The sequence below is a fragment of the Sinocyclocheilus grahami genome, unplaced genomic scaffold, assembly GCF_001515645.1.
Source record: "Sinocyclocheilus grahami isolate Dianchi unplaced genomic scaffold, SAMN03320097.WGS_v1.1 scaffold233.1, whole genome shotgun sequence".
NCBI lineage: Eukaryota > Metazoa > Chordata > Actinopteri > Cypriniformes > Cyprinidae > Sinocyclocheilus > Sinocyclocheilus grahami.
In genome coordinates this window covers 3574924-3595512 of record NW_015505412.1, presented here as the reverse complement: position 1 = coordinate 3595512, position 20589 = coordinate 3574924, and the positions used below count along the sequence as shown (strand labels likewise).

Sequence of the window (20589 nt, the reverse complement as noted above, 5' to 3'; positions counted from 1 at the left end):
ACTTCTCTCTGTACTCCTCCTCTAGCAACACCAGAACATTTTGGATGCTGTTAGATCCGAAATGATTGAATTGGTCTCATGAGACCAGAGTATGGATTCCCAGAAGTCTATATTTTGTAAATACGGGTCTTGGAAAAAGCTAAATGAGTTTGTGCTTTGGCTACAGTCGGTAGTTCTGGTGTGGATAAACAACCATGCATGTCACTTCTGCATGCTGCATCTTACTCTGTGAGATAAAGTGTCACTCTTTTCACAGCTTTTGATGGCTCTGAGACACTTTCACAGTGTTTCTCCTGCTCTTCTTATAGCAAAAACTCACTCATCACTAAATGAAAGCTTTAAGTGAAGACCTAATTATTTCAGGGGCCTTTTCACAAGTCCATTGTTTTTGAATTTCTGTGTTACTTTGGCTATATTTTCACACTTAAAACAATAATTTGGTATTCCTCTTGTACCATTGTCCTCTTTTATACTAAGAAATAAATCTCTTGACAGTTCTTGCTCAAGTGGTTTCATTATTGTCAGCATTAAGTCTGAGTATGATTCAGTGGGCCATATAACACTTAATTATCAAGAAATTACTTACCTTTAACAGTTTTGGTTCAATATACTTACCTGTTGATCAATAATTGCCTTAACCTTACACCAGAATTTTTTTTGTTTGTTTTATTTAGTAACTTTCAGGAGGGTTTACTCATTTTTGCAACACAACATTTTATCACTTTGATAAGAAAATGGTATTAATAATTTTAACATTCTTCTTTGGTAACTGATTAAGCAGACTTGCTGGAATATTATATCTCTAAAAAACCATAACATGTCTTCTAAGCAAATAGTTATTGCTGAATTTGTTAAGTTTCAGAGGGGGTGTACTCATTTATGCTGTGCACTGTGTATGTATATATACAGTGGGTACGGAAAGTATTCAGACCCCCTTAAATTTTTCACTCTTTGTTATATTGCAGCCATTTGCTAAAATCATTTAAGTTAATTTTTTTCCTCATTAATGTATTATGTCATTGCTGTGACACTCATAAGGGCCTTTCGCACCGCAGGAACCTTTTCATAGTACCAGAACTAATTGTGGAACTACCCACTTTGGTCTGAATACTTTCCGTACCCACTGTATATATATATACTGTATATATACACATATACATTACTGCTGTCAAATCGATTAATCGGGATTAATCGCATCCAACATAAAAGTTTGTGTTTACATAATATATGTGTGTAATGTTACAAATATTTGCGTCTATATATTCATAATTCTATATGATTTGCTATATATATAAATATATATATATATATATATTTAATTTATTTCTTAAATATATTCACATGTGTGTGTATTTATTTATACATATAAATATACACAGTACATACACATATATTATGTAAACACAATTTTATTTTGGAAGCGATTAATCACGATTAATCGATTTGACAGCACTAATATATATATTTTTGGGGTCATTTTTTTCAAGAAATTAATACTTTTATTTAGCAAGGATGCATTAAATCAATCAAAAGTGATAGTGAACATTTGTTACTCTTACATTATTGTTACAAACGATTTCTATTTTCAATATATGCTAGTTTTTCCACTTTCTACTCAAAGAATCCTGAAAAAATTTATCACAGTTTCCACAAAAATATTAAGCACTAAGCAGCACAATTATTTTCAACATTGATCACCAGATTTCTTGAGCAGCAAATCAGCATATTAGAATGATTTCTGAAGGATCATGTGACACTGAAGCCTGGAGTAATGATGCTGAAAATTCAGGTTTAGCCATCATATGAATAAATTTCATTTTAAAATATAAATTTAAATAGAAAACTGTTATTTTAAATTGTAATATTATTTCAAAATGTTACTGTTTTTACTGTATTTTTATCAAATAAATGCAGCTTTGACTTCTCTCAAAAACATCCTATAAAATCATAACCCAAACATTTGAACAAGCTAGCACAAGTTAACACAAGTTAGCTCCTTAATAACTTCCTCCTCCTCCAGATAATGACATAATTGTTATTGGTAAAACAACAGAAATCAGTATCCAAAAAAAAAACATTTACTTCAAGTTAGTTAGGTTATATCCTATTTTCTTGCCATTGTGTAGAGTTAGAAATTAGAATTAATAACGTTTAGGTGCCTGACCTTGACCACAGCATATTTCTGAAAGTCTGGTATGCATATTTATAGAAATAAATTCTTAAATTACAACAAAGACATTCAAAACATTTCAAAAGGTACTGCATAACAGGAATGGCTCACAGAATAACAGTTCAAGATGCAGCTGAGCTCAAGCAGTGAATGTTTATCTGTATAGGCATATCTGAGTGCTCATCCATCTGTTGAGATACTTCCTGTATGCCGTACCAGTCTGCACCTGACGGCCCCGTCACAGGAAGTGGTGAAACCAAATACAAGCGGTTTCCTCCAAAGGTCAACACCACCCAGCCATCACATGCCAGCTGAGGTCAGGACGACATGATTTGGGTCAAACGCCTAAAGATATTTGTGTTATGACATTTTTATTTGAAATCTGGCCACATATATTTGAAAATATATTACCAAGCATGTCTTATTATATGCAGTAACAAGCATATGTATTAACAAGCAAGCTCTTTTGGGATGTTATGCATAGTATATCGACAGCAACTTGACATATTCCAGATTCTATTTGACATAAAAATGTATTTCTAAACATAAATGTGTCTCTTGGTCTCTGTAGAATGATCAGAACTATTTCAATCATGAATTGTTTAGAGAGTCCAATCCAAAGAGAGGTGACCAACCCTAAACAATTGTGATTGTCAGCACATTTCAACACTCTTGTTCAGTTTGTTTGAATTGATAATGTAAGCAACCATTCTTTGTAAAGTAGGAGAGGCTGAGGTCCAAAAATATCAAGAGGGAGACCACCCGTCTAAATCGGAACCTGATAACTGTTCGCATTTCATTCCTAATATACACTCTTATCTTGGGCATGGTTGATGGCTTATTTCCATATTCAGAAAAGATATCTTTCGTCATTTTCTCAGGCTCTCGATTGTGGTTTTGAACTCAACCACAACATACAGTAGAAGTTAACAAAAGCAACTTCAATATCAGACCATAAATGAGCGTTTCCTGTCAGTAACTTTTCATTGGGATATTACATCATCTTGCTCAGATTTCCAAACATTGAAATTAACTGAGTGGCATCTGACCTTGGTTGCTGTGTTTTTTCTGGCTGTTGCGACCCGCCCCCTCAGGCATGGTGTGACTGTATCACAGGAAGTTGAAACCTGCAAAACAAATGCAAAGTGTTAAAAAGAAAACGTTACATGTTTTTCCTATAAGTTACATGTTACATGACAATTATAATCAAAAACGTGTATTTAAAAACAATGGCAGTAAAATGACAATGTCACTTCGCAGCAAGAATGTCTGCTTGGAAAATAAAATAATAAAATATCAAATATTAATTAAATTAAATTAAATTAAATTATTGGGTAGCACTGTCACGTCACAGCAAGAAGGTCTGTTTGTAAAATAAATGTAAAAATGTAAAAAAGTTTGTAAAATAAAATAAAATAAAAAGCTCAGTGAGTAGCATCTCACAGCGATGTCTGTTAAATAAATAAACAAAATCAATCAATCAATCAATCAATAAAAATCTGTAGGGCAGAAGCATGTCCTGCACAGTCAGCTCAGACATAAGTCACAACATTATAAGCACCCAACAAATGTGTTGTATATTCCCATTAGTTTAGACTGAGAAAAACTACAGCAAACTGGCTTATTCTTTATCAGTGCTATAGTGCCTTCCGCTTCTTTCACGAGAAGAGGAAGATAATAAAAAAAATTTAGAGGAAAAAAAATACCAAAGGCCTGAGCCAATTAAAGAGCTAAAACTCGATAGACGCTGTTTGGGAAAGAGTGGGGGTGTAACTCACAGCCTTTCTTCGCAGGGTTTCGTCTTGCACTTTCTCTCTCTCTCTCTTACAAAAGAAGAGAAAATGAAACATATGTAATGGTTGGCATAGACACAAAAATCCGCAGCTCTCTTTCCCAAATGTTGAGCATGTGTCCTGTCAGCGCAATTGGTGCTGGGACTTCAGGAAACGGAAACAATCGGAATAGACAGGGCTCCTCTATGATGTGTTAATGTTTATCATATCCCGACAAGCCATCTCCCATGTCATCTGCCCCGGCCTTCACTCCGTAGGCTCCCCGCTGCCCGTCACTCAGAGGACAACACCAGCAGGAGAGCTCAACATCTGAGAGAAAGCTTGAACTATCCAGCCACCCTCCATAACTCAGAAAGAGACAGAAATAGTTCACAGCATAGGGTAGAAGTTCTACATACTCGTTCTGCTCTGATGTCTTACAATAAAATGGACACTGCTCGTTTTCTACGCTTTGATTTATGAATTTCAATAAAGAGGTTTCTATCATATAAAACTGGGCTTTTAGAGGACCCAGAATGAATAGTGGGCAAGTGGCCAAACAATAACAAAAATTATTAATCGCAAATAAAATATCCTTAAAATAAAACTGGGAAAAAAGACAATTTCTTTTTAAATATGTTTTAAGAATAAAATTAAATAAATTAAATAAAACTGAAAAAATATTATAAAGAAATTTTCTTAATTTTAAGCTCTAAATAAAATGTATTAAAAACTAAAATAATATTTAAAAATGATACAGCTAAATACAGGCATCACAACATTAATATGTACAGTATGATTACACAATTGTTGATTTCATTTTTACATTTATAATTAGTGTTTTTAAAGATAAATGAGTGTTGCATTATAATAAAGGTAATCTAAATGTAAAAATATGGGAAATGAATTAAACCAAACATATTGTGCTAATGAAAAATAAAAATGATTGAAAAAAAACAATCTTTCTAAATAAGTTAGAAATAAAAAATAATAATTATTAAATAAATAAAATAACTAAAAGCAATTATATAATTGAATTCAGGCATCACAACATTAAAATGGACAGTATGAAAATATTCTTAAAATAAAACAGAATTTTTCTTCCAAATGTGTAAAAAAAAAAAAATGCATTTTTACAAGTAAAATGTACAGTGAGATTACATTGTTGATTCAACATTGTAATCATACTCAACCATTGATTGTTACATTTAAATATCCAATATCGACTGATACAGATAAATTAACAAAAATCTGCAAAATTCTCCAATAACCAATATGGTACAGACATATCGTGCATCCCTAACATTGTATGGCTAGTTGCATTTTATCATTCACATTCAGCATTGCTTTGGCAATCTAATTTTGGGTCACAATCCACTGATCGACAACCACTGATCTAAAGTTTTGGATCACATAAAGTATGGAGTGCCAAAAGGATCTGTCCTAGGTCCTCTGCTATTTTCAATATACATGTTTCCCCTTGGTAATATTATTATAAAATACGGGATTAGTTTCCACTGTTATGCTGATGATACTCAACTACATATCTCAACAAGACCAGATGAAACTTCTAAATTATCTAAGCTAACAGTGTGTTAAAAATTTAAAAGATTGGATGACCAATAATTTTCTCCTATTAAATTCGGATAAGACAGAGATATTACTTATTGAACCAAAAAAAAAGTACACAGAATCTCTTGGATTACAATTTGCAACTAAACGGATGTACTGTTCATTCAGTAAATGATATGATGATACAAAATATGATCATATTACCCCAATTTTATAGTCTCTGCACTGGCTACCTATTAAGTTCTGTATCAGTTACAAAATATTATTACTTACCTATAAGGCCCTTAATGGGTTAGCTCCTGCGTACCTAACTAGTCTTCTACCACGCTACAATCCATCACGCTCCCTAAGGTCACAAAACTCTGGACTTTTGGTAGTACCTAGGATATCAAAGTCCACTAAAGGAGGTAGAGCTTTTTCGCATTTGATTCCAAGACTCTGGAATAGCCATCCTGATAATGTTCGGTGTTCAGACACACTCTCTCTGTTTAAATCTAGATTAAAGACACATCTCTTTGGCCAATCATTCAAATAATACATCTCATAATCTTGTACTGCAGTTATATCTGATCAAACGCACATTATTATTCTTTAGCTTGGGTTAAACAAATCAATTTTGGTTTGATTGCAACATATAATAATTGCTGTTAATAGTGTTCATCGTCTGTTTGATTACATCTTTAATTGATTTTTCCGTACATTTCTGCCATATGTACATTAACTGACAGTCACCACTGATAAGCTACTACTAAATATATAGTAGAAATTTAATATTCTGTAAAGTTGCAATGATTTGTATTGTGAAAAGCGCTATACAAATAAACTTGAATATACCCCAGAGAGACAGATTCAGTCTGTGCATGATATAGCTCCTGTTATTTAGGCAGCTCTGTTTGTGTCCATACTTCAGTTGCAATGAAACAACATTTCATTGGAGCCAAGTGTAATGACCTGTTTTCGATGTCTCATAACCAGACTAAATAAAAAATTACCCTGGCACTTTTGTCCTTCAGAGTGTTTCTCACCGGAGTCCCCTGGATCCTTTAGGACCCCATTTCCAGCTCTGCCTCATTAAAGGCATCTCACTTCCTGTAACTGTGAGCATGAAGGTTGTAGAACACTACAAGCCTCTGCGGTTAAAACCCCATGTCCTTTTTTGGCTCCAGAGCTTGTTTGCTGCGAAATTCCCGAATTCCAGAAATGGAATTGTGGTCAAAATTAACTCGCTTTCCGACAACAGATTCTGATAGCGAATAAATGTTTCTGTTGGGGGTGGGGACAGCAAGCATTTTTGAGGCCGAATGGATGAGAGCCAACATCTGGTTAGCCAGCGCAGAGGTTAGAATGAGGTTAGCGAGACTCCACTCTCCCTAATGCAGAGCAGCCAGTCTCCATACGTCTTCCAAACACCCTGACATGCCCCTCGAGCAAAATTGCAACTTTGTAATAATGAAAAATGTCAAGCGGGAGGCCTTTTTCCACCATGTAATTTTCATTACAGTTGCATCTCTCGTGGCATAATTCCAGGTGCATCCGTATGCTCGGCACTCTGACAGTCACAGAGACAAAACTACCCGCTGACAGAGTCCTATTACATGAGAGCACAGCTGGACAGCTGTGTGCCTGTTCTTGCCTGCATATGTGGGTGTGTGTGTGTGTTTTGGGGAGTTTTCTTTTGCGTGTCTTAAAGGTAGAAGAGCTGGATGGCAATTATATGTTAATGTGAAGGAGTTCACCGTTTCTTGTATTGTAATATAAAAGAGTCAGTCCCTGACAAAACACAGCAGAATGCTGAAAAATAAAGGTTTCAAAAGGGGCTTTTGCAAGTATGCCATAGAACAGGGTTTCGTAAATGCAGGGAGTTCATATGGAAGCCTGTTTATGCAACTTTTCATCTCACAATTCAGATGTTTGATGTTGTTCTGAAAAAAGAGGTGAAAGTTTATATCTCAAAATTCTTAGTTCAATTTTCTTAGAATTGCAAAAGAAAAAGTCAGAATTGTAAGATATAAATTCATAATTGCAAGAAAAAAGTCTGAATTGTGAGACAGAAATTCATAATTAGCTTTTTAATTTTTTTTATTTCATGGCAGAAAAAAACAGATTTGTGAGATGTAAACAGAATTTGAAGAAAAAAGTCAGAATTGTGAGAAGTACATTTAGAATTGCAAGAAAAAATTCTGAATTGTGAGAAAAAGTCTCAATTACCTTTTTTATCTTTTCAAGTCTGTGGTGAAAAGTTGTCACATTAAAATAAACAAATGGGGCTGCACAATTAATCGTAATAAACCTGAAATTGCGATATATCAAAGTCTGCAATTAAAGAAGTAAATGCAATGTCTGTTGCATTGCGTGTTTCATAGTGAAGAGTGGCACTGTGTTCATTTACACGTGCAGCTTATAATAGTGTTTTGTGAGCGGCTCTGTTCATAGTAAATGCTGCTTCTCATGAATTCCATCTCTGCAAGTTTAATATGCATTTGCGAAAGCAATGTGTGCTCAGTTTACTTTATTTACATTTACACTGGAATAATTTCCAACATTTTGGTGGATAGAAGTTTACAGCATTTTACCACTATTCCACCAAAATAAAATCTTGAGGATTTGATGTTTTAAAAGCTTGAGAGTTTGAATGTTTGTGAAAAAGTGAAGAAGTAAATACATACATATTTGTATTGTAACTCATAGTGTTAGTTAGTTCTTGTAAAGAGTGAACTCAAGTATGAACACCCTTAAAAGAAACTATTCCCATCGCAACTGTTCAAATCGCAATTGCAATATATGACAAAATAACCACAATAGAATTTTTCGTGCAGCCCTTTAAATATAATAAAATACTTACTAAAAAGATTGGATATTTTAGGCTTACTTGCATGTTCTGTGACAATCAGAGAACCATGAATGTACAAATGTGTCGTAATTAAAATATTAGGGTAAAATCTCAAGGGGCACTTCAAGTAAACACTTTTACGTACCAGGGATTCAGCTGACAAAAAAAGTTTGGGAACCCCTGCCAGGGACGTGAACAGACATTTTGAGGGGCAGGGGCTCAAGCGAAAAAAAGGGCACTTCTCATATTTATTTGTTTACTTTTCTAAACAAAATGTTAAATATAATAGGGGTGTGTGATATTGACAAAAAATATATCTCAATATTTTCTGGGATTTTATCGATAATGATAATTAGACTATATTTTGCTGAGTGTGTTATTGTGCTGATATCTTAAGGACTACCATGGACAGCTGACTCCTAAGTTTTTATATTTTTCATATTCTGCGTGGTGATCAGTTCACCGCAGTGATAGAAATTAATAATTTCCAAATAAGTTTAAATAGATTTTTACCATTTATGGGAATTTTTACCTTTATAAAGCCATTTTTTCTAAAAGTGTGCATCATCTTTTCAGTCAAACTCTTAAATTGAATCAGTCAATTAGAATAAGTCATTTGGGCTGTTACCAAGCAAATGAAATCAGTATTGACAAAATGAATCTTTGCAATGCAGAGAAAACACAGAAGCTGCATTAGAAGTGGCATTTAGATGCATTTACACACTGTTTAATGCAGGACATTAATGTATTTAGTGCAGTTATAAATGCATTAATACTGTTTTGATATTTTAAACATAAAACGTTAAATACTGATATTAGATATTAAAAAATGAAAAGATACTTTAAATGTGAAATGAAAACTGCCAGTAGGTGGCAGTCAGTCACTGTTAATAAATGAGTCATTGTGGCTGAACCGAATCATTTAAATGGTTGATTCATTCAGGAACAAAACAGCGTCATGTTGCTCAGAGACGCAAATTGGAATTGCATTTGTTGGCGAAATAGAGCAAAAACAGTCAATATTGTGTCTAAAACGTAAGTGTCTTAATATGAAATTCTTGTTTATTGAACTGCTGTATTAAATCAGTATCACATTTGTAATCATGCTGCTTTTTGTGTAACCTTTTGTGCGTTATGGAAGAAAGAAACACACGATGCAGGTCACCATCAACTAACGTATTAGTGTTTAAAGGAAGGTGCAACAAAACGATAGATAGTACAATGTGTTTTTCCCAGCATATACACACGAGAGCAGGGGCAGAGGAAACTGCGAATCAGGTCTTAAAGGGACAAACACCCAGACCATTACATTTGGTGGAAAAAATGTCAGTCTTGGCGTGATACTGATTAAAGGCACAATATGTAATTTTCGCCGCTAGAGGGCGCGTATTCAAAATAAACAAATAGACAAAGGCGTAGTTTGATGACGCCATGACTGCCGATAAAATGAGCAGACTGGACAAAAACGATCGTCAAAAATGCTCACGTTTGCAGCGCACACTTCTTATCAGAAAAGGTTCAATAAAGTATTGTCTTTTGTTGTTATGGGCGCGTCTACAGATTTCTTGCCATATGTCTATGTTTTCTGCATCTCATGACTATGTCGTGTATGAAATAATGTCTGTGTGCATGGGTGTAAAACAACAAACTAACGATTTATATATAATCATTTGTAATTGCATATACATTGTTATGAAGTTATCATGAAAAAAGCCAGGAAATTTCAGTTTCGACAATATGGGACCTTTAAACAAACTTCGAAACATTTGGGATAATGTAAGTACACAAGTCAGCAAAATATATAACACTGGTTTTTGGATATTTTAATTAAAAAATCTTACATATTGTGCCTTTAACTATATGAAATGATATAAACACACACATATACAGGTGCATCTCAATAAATTAGAATGTCATGGATTGTTCACAATTAAAAGAACCACAGACTTAAACTACTTTAGTTTGTGTGCATTTAATTTATTTAATAAACGAGTTTCACAGTTTGAGTTGAATCACAGAAATAAATGAACTTTTCCACGACATTCTAATTTATTGAGATGCACCTGTATATATGTAGCTTAGTCTTTTGTTCATCACCACCATACCAAGACAAACACTACTGGAAAGGGAGGGAGGGTGTCACTTCTGTGGCTCTCTGTCTGTCTGTGATGTGCCGATCAATGTGCGCTACACTGCTGTGCTGCGTGGAGATGCTGAGAAAAGCGACTCAACTCAACTTATAAACCCAACCTGATATTTGGATTTTTTTATTTGTTTGACAGGGAAAGCTGTGCGCAAACAGAAACATGCGCACATATATACATATATTAATTTATAAAAAAATAAATAAAAAAAAAGACTCCCTAGAAAAAAGGGCACTTTCGAGGAAGAAAAAGGGCAGGTGCTCAAGCCCCCTTTGATGTCTATGTGTGCACGTGCCTGCCCCTGCCATAGGTTCACCAAAGAACCTTTCAGAAGGTTACATTTTCTTAGTGTAAAGAACTTTTTAATAATGTTAAGAACCTTTTTCTACTGTAAAGAACCTTTTGTGCAAGGAAAGGTTTCATGGTAGTTAAAGGTTCTTTTAGCAACCACAGATGCCAATAAAATAAATTTTATTCACTGAACAGTTTCTTGAACATGTTAGACACTTATTCATTTTCTTCATGGTTATTTTGCAAACAAAAACACAAAGCAGAAGCAAAGCTTCTGGTTTTAACTACAGTATTTAAAAAGCATTAAAAACTATTACTTTTGACACTGAACTGTAAAGAATTGTCAACAGATGAATTTTTATTGCAAACAGAGCCCACTACTATAAACGCACTCACACCCAATGCAACGTCCATCTATCTAAAACTGCTCGACAAACATAAACAGAGTGCATGTGAGTGTGTGGAGGGGTGAGGAGGGGTGTTTTGATGTTCAACAGCTGACCTGTTCAGTGAGGTCAATGCTGATGCACCCAAACACAAATAAACAGAAGCATGACTATTGTAGCCCATGCGAGGTGGTCAGTCCCGGCCCTGCTGCTCTATTGTCTTACACTGAGAGTTTCGAAGGTTATTGTTTCTTTTCCAGCTGACCTTCACATTTCCCTCTGGAGCCGGACCACAGCACTGCCATCCACCTCTCCACTCCTCCTTCAACATGTCTGCCCACTGCCAGCACCATTTTTTTTAGCCTTTTCCTTGTTCGGTTGGACAACAAAGACTTCACAAATACAATGGATAATGCGCGGTTGGGGTGGTCACCCGTATTTACACATGCTGGTAAGGAAATGCAGTGGGCATGAAAGCAAAGGGGCAGTGAGGAGGGAGGGATAATAATGCAGGCCACGCTGTATGTGCTCCTCAATCAGAGGGGTTTCAAGCCTTTTTTTTCAAGCCTTTGTTCAATATAGTATCTTCTTTGACAATTACAAGTGGGGGTTGTAAAACATGGTAATGACACTGTTTCTCAGAGCAAATCATAACTGACTTGAAATGGAATAACAATTACAACTGAAGACATAGACATGTCACTTCTGTTTTTAGGAGTCACACCATGCCATGATTTTTTCTGACGAAAAAGAAAATCATCATATTTCAAGAGTTTTGCTTTGCTTGACAAAGTGATAACAGAACAAAGTAGTTACATAAATAACTGACTTTAAGATCAAGCATTTGCCAATTTCTCACATCAGGAGTGAATTTTGGACAAAGGCAAAACACAAACTACAAATTTAGTCAATTAAGTTATGAATTGAATCATGTCTATGATCTGTGATGGTTCAACTATACTAACAATTAAACAAATCATTAAAAAAAATATGGCCATAAAAGCCATTTTTGCACTTTCAGTGTTGTCATAATTACTGTGTTTTGCCTTTGTAGGCAACAAAAAAATAATTAAAAAATAAATAAAAAATGTGCAACACTTTCCAAGAATTTTATGATTTAATTCTACCAATGAGACTTTTTCTTATCTTGATATTATCAATAGCTTTATCAACCTAATATTTGACTTTCTTCCCACTACCCAAAAACAAATTTTGAAAAAAATATTTTTAATCTATTAATTAAAATGTGCTCAATAAGTCTATTAAAGTCATTGCACATAAAACACATAAAAAGTAGAAAAAATGTCTGCATCTTAGCCGATCTGTTACAACTAGTAAAAAATGTCAAGTCAAATAATTAATATTCACCAGCCAAGCTGATTAGGTTTATAATGTGTCCCGTTCTATTTTTTTCAGATTGTTCCTATTGAGCTCAATGTTCAACACATTTCATGCTCAAATTTTGAAGCTTTGGGAATTTGGCCTACATTTTGAAATGACCCATTAGCGCACAGTAAAACAGCTGTGCATCTGTAATGAAGGCCATGTGAGATCATCCAAATTTGGCCATCATCACCTGGCCAGCAAGAGCAGAGCTTTCCCAACCATTTACATGATGAAACAAGGCCAGTGACCTCACAATGACCAATAGAAAGCAGTTTATATAGTTCAAAAGACCCATTTTCATGGTTTTTCAGAAAATATGTCATGATTGCACAGAAAAGCAATCATTCCCCAGAGAACATATAGTGAGGGGAAAGAGTTTTGGCCGAGAGGGCTGAAACATCCAAGTTCCTGAGGCTCAATAAAAGTGTCATCGGGTGTAGTGAAGAGCGGGGCTATAAAAAAGGGTCTGTAGCCCTGAGTTCTTGCCTGCTCCACCAGGGAAATTCCCTTTGTCTTAGTGTATGCAACTAATTACAGAAGGAAAGCTGTGCTGCAAATGGTGTCTATAAAATAATAAGTGTCTGTCCATAAAGTTCAAGCTGACAAACTAGCATGCAGCCCCATCAATTTATCAACAGCGGGAAAAGGGGGGCTAATGGACCTTTTAGTAGCCAGGAAAAGGAAGCGCTATGTCATGCATATAGTGTACAGAGCCTGGGAAGTTAAACAGTTATATATTACAAACAGGAATGTTTCTAGTGATCGACGATAAGAGATAAAAAATAATGCCTTTGCCTTGCCTGGATAATGGATCCAGGCAAGGCAAAGTGTAGACAGAGGGAATGACACAGAAGTGTCGTGAACTTTGACCTGGATGAAACAATGTGGCAGGGGTGCAGACAGAATCCTGGGGTGATCAAAAGTCATAGAGAAGCATAGGAGGGTGGGGACGAATTACTCATGGAGGATGCAGCCAAGTCAGGCAGAGAGACAGTGCGGTTTTGAGTCACCAGACAGAGGACGGCATTCACAACTGTGCGTTTTCACATACCTGCATTTGAAATCTCTCTTAAACGTGCCCGCTCCGTCAACACTGCAAACACAAGACTCCTTGAGATGGACGGAGTCAGCAAACTCCACCGTCAAAAAGCTCGTCCCCTCCCAAACCCATCAACTCTTTGAATCGCTTCCAGCTCTTTTCTCCTCCGCCAGTGTCGGAAATGCCGCTGTTTGAGGGAGATGGGTGTAAAGCTCTTGGCTGCTGAGGGACTGCTCTAGCGCTCATTCTGGGGGCTTCAGAGGTCGGAGTGGGGTGGATTCTGTCTGTGTTTGCATTACTACCTCCATCAAAACCTCGAAATCTGCCGGGCAGATGCTCTTATCTGGGAATATCTGAGAACATTTGCCTTCGAGATGAAAATTAAATCTCAAAATTAATTTGCTCGAAGACTAATTTGCCATGGCTTCCCTCGATTTTTTAAATGGGGGTTTTAAATTTATGAGTAAAACAAGGTCTGTGGCAAATATAAATTGACGATATTTGGGCATTTTACTCTGCAACGTGAATTAGACAAACCCATACTGAAAACTGAAAAAAAAAATTTAAGCAGCGTGGTTTTATTTTGTTTTTTATTAAGTTACCATAAGAATGTATGCAGTGCACATTCAACAACAAAATGTCCAAATATCATCAATTTATATTTACCACAAACCTTGTTTTAATCACAAACTGGAAAACCCATTATAAAAATCCACAGGAAAATCTTGACGCAACCCATTGCGAATTAGTCTTCCAGCTTTTGACCTCACGGCTGCAACACTCTATAGAATGTCTTCATAGCATAATTACAATGCTTAAGTGCTTAATATTTTATGCTTAGCACAAAGTACATGTGCAGCTGAATGCATAGGCATTTAAAATATTCTCCATTTGATAGTGTAAGCGAACACAAGCGCTCAACTCATGCACACAAGAAAGTTTAATCCTTTTCTAGTGACTGCACTATTTCTCTCCACATGTTATGAGCAACAAAAATTTTGTTGTACTCATTAAAACTAGAGTTATGGGTAACTCGTTTATGTGAGTGCCTATTAGGGCTGCACGATTAATCGAATGCAATTGTCATGCGCATTTTGTTAGTAAAGCCGGTTCTGTAATCAGCAGGAAATCATCATCACATGCTTTCAGATGGAGCAGCATTTACTACACATAGCCGTAGTTCACTGACAAGTTACGCAAAAAAATCGCTTCATCGATTATGAAATTGAAGAAATCGTTTGCGATAATGCCAGCTGTTTGCATAGCTTCTCAGTGAACTACAGCTCTGTGAAGTAAATACTGCTCCATCTGAAAGCACTTGAAAATACCACATTTAATAAAATTTTTACTCCAAACTCACTTCATAACGTCAGTCCAGTGTTTGAAATAAATCTTTCTGTGAGATGATGTGGCTTCTTACACAGAATAAGGCACGCAGCATATTTCATAGTATTTAAGCAGTGATAAAGGCATTGCATTATAAATATACTTTATTTTAATGAAATTATAATAATAAGAACTCAGATAAACCGTATATTGCCGTAGTCATGTGTTTATTAGTTACGTTGAATCAATGAAAGCAGTTGAATCTTCTGTTTATTCAGCTACCGCTATAGGCATTTTCTGGGTTTCTTCTGCGAGGCGTATTTGGAGTTTCAGAGCGAGAGCGCCCTCTGGCCTTTGGATGGAGATTTACTGCTGATCACAGAACAGTGCTTCACTGAAAGATACGCATGACAATCGCAGCGATCTCGATTCCATTTCGATTTATCGTGCAGCCCTAGTGCCTATTGTTGTCATAGCCTTCAGTAGATTTTATTTGTTGTTCCAACTCCTCCATTTCTTTACCGACTGTGAAACAGACTCAGAGTAGATGTACTAGCTAATTCTAACTAATTAGTGCAAACATATTTAATGCACACATGCAAGCTGAGCCTAAAAAGTATGCACAGTTTGAAAACTGTTCTCCAAAGAACCTTTCAGTGAACAGCTCTTAAAAGAATAATATTTTCTGAATGTGAAGAACAATTTAATCATTTAAAGAACCTTTTTCCACTACAAATAACCTTTAGCGTAATGGAAAGGTTCTATGGATGTTAAAGGTTTATTAACCATAGATGCCAAATAAATAACTTTTATTTTAAAAGTGTGGCATATAAGTAAAAACCGAAGTAGACTTGGGTGTTAAAGCTCAGCATTTGCAACAAAAATACTGACACTATGAAAGACAATACACAGAATTCAAGCTGCGCTTTGCACCTCAGATACAGGTTGTACTGCATCTCTCCATAAGGGACATGGAGCATGGGGCTGGGAAGCTCATCAGCACAAATTCTTGTAGCTGGGGTGCAGTGGGAGGAAATGGGGATTTGGCGGATTCCCTCTGAGCTCTTAGGAGGAGGGGGTTTGTCTCCTAAATTCATGGTAAACTAAGCAGCAGGATGGCATTAGCAAGGACAGTTTTTCAAGTGAATAAGTGGATGGTGAAAAGGGGATGTTGGTTTTCAAAGCAAACGGAGCTTTGCATGTTAACCTTCACATTCAAAGGTCCAAACATTCAGAGGGAGGGTTTGGCTGACTTCCTGCCTCTCAGTTCAGATTCCATGACCAATCCTGAAGCCTATTCTTCTCTTTGATATGATGAAAATGACCAAACAATACCCTTTTCCTCCCTAAAGACCCAAATGGGCGATATTTAAGATATTGTTTTGCCCTAAGATATGCTGCAATTTTCAAAATAACATAAGCTGGAAAAAGTGTCATTTGTGGAGAGTTTTCAGAGCTCAAATCCATGTGTGCTGACATTTTTAAGAAAATGTAGACCTTGAAGCCGGTCGAGAACACACGTGTCTTGCGTGTTTAAAAGGAAAATAAACATTACTCCACAGATCTACTGACAGACGAACTGACAGACAAACTGTGTGGTGTGTGTTTAGGTCATAATGCACATCAACATAACCTCACAAAACAACAGCACTATAATGAAATTCAGAATAGCTGAGATGCATTATATACGTTTTTGTCCAATCAATCACATGATTTCATTGGAGCTGAATTTCTTTTTGAATAGAAACTGACATATTTTGGGCTTAACGCAGGCAATATTTGCTCATACAGCTTCCCACATGTAACAACTGACATCTTTTCAATGAGTTTGTATTCCCGGCTGAACTAACGAGTGAGTAAATTGAGACCAGACGGGATTCATTGGGAAGTTTTATTTGTCCACCCCGAATAGTCAGCATTCTAGCTGCTAAAGAAAATAGTGTTTGTTGAGCAAGAGGGGGCTGTAAGAGCGGTTGAGAAAGCCTGGACTTTAAATGTCTGACAAAAGATCTGATGCTGACAGCAATCCCACGGTGAAGGGTTTTCCACTGCTGCCTGTGAGCTACGATTGAGGTAATACACATATCTTAAGAAATTAGTCTATACCCTGCTAGGGGGAAAAAACATCTCAAATCAGCCTAAGGTGGTTAGCCGGTCTGTTGTGATGGTTTTAGTGGGGTTTTGGGCACTTGCCAGGCTGGAAAACCAGCTTAAACCAGTAACAAGGTGTACAGTATAGAACCCTGCAAAAAAAACAAAAACGTAATCCATCTTAAACTGGTTTGCTGATCTTATCTGGTTTGGTCTCACAATCAAGTGTTTTTAGCTGGTTTCGCTGGTCCAACTAGCTAAAAGCACCAAAAAATCCCTCTTAAACCAGACAACAGATCACCTTAACTAGCCTGGGAGACCAATTAAGACCAGCTAACCATCTTGATTTAAGCCATTTTTTCCCCTGCAGGCTATAGAGAAATTAAAGCATAATGCATCTTTTATGAAAACATAATTAGGAACTGTATGACAAATTAATCTGGAGTGAGTAAACAAATTTAAATAAGTATTTCTAAACAAAAGGAGGATTTTTTTTGTACTAAAGAAGAATGATTTTACAGGTCCAAGACATGATGATGATGATGATGATGATGATGAGAGACACCCAAACAAGTCTTAAAGGGGTCATATGTACATAAAGGGGTCATTTCAAGTTTTCCTTTCTCTTTGGAGTGTTACAAGCTGATATCAGCTACAGTTTTGTTATTGGTTTAAGTATTTGCTATTGACTGTTCAAATGCGGAGTTTTGCGCATCGTGTGTGTGTGTGTGAGAGAGAGAGAGAGAGCGCGAGGACACATCACAAACACATACCAGCTTCATCACTGTGTCTGTCACGCAACTCTGTTCCCCTTTCGGGCTCTGTCTTTACATTTATTTTGAAAGATGAAGCTCGCGATTATGGTAAGGGCCGTTACATTTCCGACAAGTGCTTGCGGTATTCGGCCAATCACAATGCACTGGGTCAGCTGGCCAATCAGAGCAGACTGTGCTTGTCGGAAGGAGGGACTTGTAGAAAAGGAAGCGTTTGAGAGAGGCGGGACATAGAGGACCTACAATAATGTACAGGATTTGAAAAATGACGTGTTTTTTGAACATTAAAGCATGTCAACATATTCTGTTACACCAAATACACAAAATAATGATCTTTAAAAAAAACATCATATGACCCCTTTAACGTGCACATATGAATACACCATTACTGTGATATATCAATCTCTTTGTTGAATTAACTGCATCGATCTACGTGCCAGTTGTTAGACGCTTAGAAATATTATTTATTAAAACTAGATAAGTATCTCTGACCGTGAGAAAATCTAATTGACAAGTCTGAAATAGTTGACAAGCTGTGACACATACCTTTACAGCTGTGCTGATCGGAGACATCAAAAGTAACGCAGCCAATGTACTCACTCCGTCCCCAATCCTAATATCCCACTTTGATTAAAAGGATCAAGTTTTCCCAGCTCGTGCGCATCAGGGAGTATTCCTGCTTGCTTTGACTAAACAACGCGTCTGGAGGCTTGGCTTCATGTATTGTAATGTACTAAGCAACGCTGGATGCTCCAGTGTACAGCTTCCAACTTTCTCGAGAGTCTCGCCGCTGAGAATGAAGTGTCATCCTCACTGGATTCACTGCTCGTGCGAACACAGTCCCATATATGAGTAACAGTCACGCGTCACTCACTCCGGACTCTCGCTAGCGTTAAAAAACAACAACAACCGTAAAATTAAGAATAGAACAACTTCACTTTGGTTTCTTTGTCTCCGTTATCCATACTCACATTACATTTAGACTGTATAGGAAATGTATTCATATAAAATGCTAGGAAATTGCTAGTGGAGAACTGAGAAGGAGTGAAGTGAGTTTGACTACATGTGATTTGAAAGTAAGTGAGCGCGAGTGTGAGAGGAGTATTGACTTGCCCCCCGCGGACACGGACTCCTTGAACTTCCTGTCAGCGTTAACTCCTTTACTGCTGCTGTCTTCATTCATCATTTTGCTTCAGGGAATATGATCAGTCTCCCCAAAACCGTACAATTACGACGGATGAGTGCAGAGATCAACAAAGCTCTGTTTATGTAATGAGGGCGTCTCTGTGAACTCTGGTTTATCAACTTTGTAGAGCTATTAAAACGCGTTAAATTAGCCGGAGAGGTAACTTAATGAAGTTTTTTAAGGCACAGTGCCAAAATCCTCAGATGTCAAATAACATTTACGTTATTTATGTTACGTTATAAAGACCACGATGCTTTAGGGGAGACCGGGGCTTACTGTCACACTTTTTACACATTTCTCAGGAATGGGTTTATTTACACATACCGAAAGGTTCTCAATGAAAAAAAAAAAAGTTTCCTCTGGAATACAAGTGTTGATAATTTAACAATTTTATTTATTTTTTTCTACATCAATTTCATCTCACATATAGACGTCTTTCCACACTGTAAGGGGTAAGTTGTCACAATGGAAAAACATAAAACATTAATTAAAAAATAAAACAACTTATGAAACAGTCAAAAGTACACAAGGTAACATACATATAAGGCTATCAAACCATTGTTTTGAATGAATTTAGATACCCCCAATAAAAATTTGACTCTAGTCCTGAGAACACAGCTCAATATTTCAGTTAAAATTTGCTTTAAACATAGTCTGTTGGTCTACATTTAAGTTATGGCAGTGTGGTTTCTCATATGACAAAGCTGGAATAGCAAGATATCAAAATACCTTCCTTGAAACTGAAATGACTTCAACATTCAGTTTGAATGATGTTACATTTATGAGGAATACTCAGACATGTCAGCGCAAGTAATGTCTTAAATCATCACCGTAACGGTTTGTCATGCGTCTCTGAGATCACCTCACCCTTTAATCAAGCGAATATTTTGGAAGAAACTAGATTGAGAACAAAAATGGGCTTCTGCAGTTTGTTTAGAAGCGTTTATCCCAAATACCCAAAGCATGTTATTTTTTTTAAGAAATACTTTTCAAACAATCTAACATTAACTTAGTGGTGACACTTAATTACTGCACTACAATGTTATCAGCTAATAAAAGGAATGATACAACAATGAAAAGGTCCATGCATCTCATTAATGAAAATTCATTGTTAAATTGTTAAAGGAGACATATTATGCCCCTTTTTACAATATGTAATATAAGTCTCTGGTTTCCCCTAGAATGTGTCTGTGAAGTTTCAGCTCAAAATACTCCACAGATCATTTATTATATCATTTTGAAAATGCCTATTTTAAGAGGAAGCAGAAACAGGCTGTTTTTCGGGCATGCCTCTTTAAATGCAAATGAGCTGCTGCTCTCTTCCCCCTTTTCCAGAATAGAGCTGTGCCATTACAGCTGGTATCTGCTAAAAAAAAACATCCGTTTTGGTTCTGATTATCATGTTTATCGCGCTGAAATCATGCATTTTAAACCATAAGAGTTTAAACCTACGGTGGCCGAGAGAGCTCAGCGCGCTGCAACTTCAGAAAACACATACAAATAGAAAAAGCACCAGCAAATCAAGAAAACATCTTCATCATTTTGACAGCAGGTGCTGCAAATTCTCACAACGCTAACAAATAAAGAAACGCACTGCAAATGCTCACAACACAACCAAATAAA

General features: G+C 36.3%; 1 protein-coding gene across 1 annotated transcript in view; it reads right to left on the bottom strand.

Annotated features, from left to right (window-relative positions):
* Positions 1-18815, bottom strand: part of LOC107597579 (uncharacterized) — a 54395-nt gene extending 35580 nt beyond the window's left edge. The window contains exons 1-2 of the mRNA XM_016288711.1: positions 18327-18815; positions 3220-3297 (exon numbers count right to left, since the gene is read on the bottom strand). Of these exons, the coding sequence (XP_016144197.1) occupies positions 3220-3268 (49 nt within the window). The 5' untranslated portion in view covers positions 3269-3297; positions 18327-18815. The remainder of the gene's footprint in view (positions 1-3219; positions 3298-18326) is intronic.
* Positions 18816-20589: the final 1774 nt, after the last annotated feature.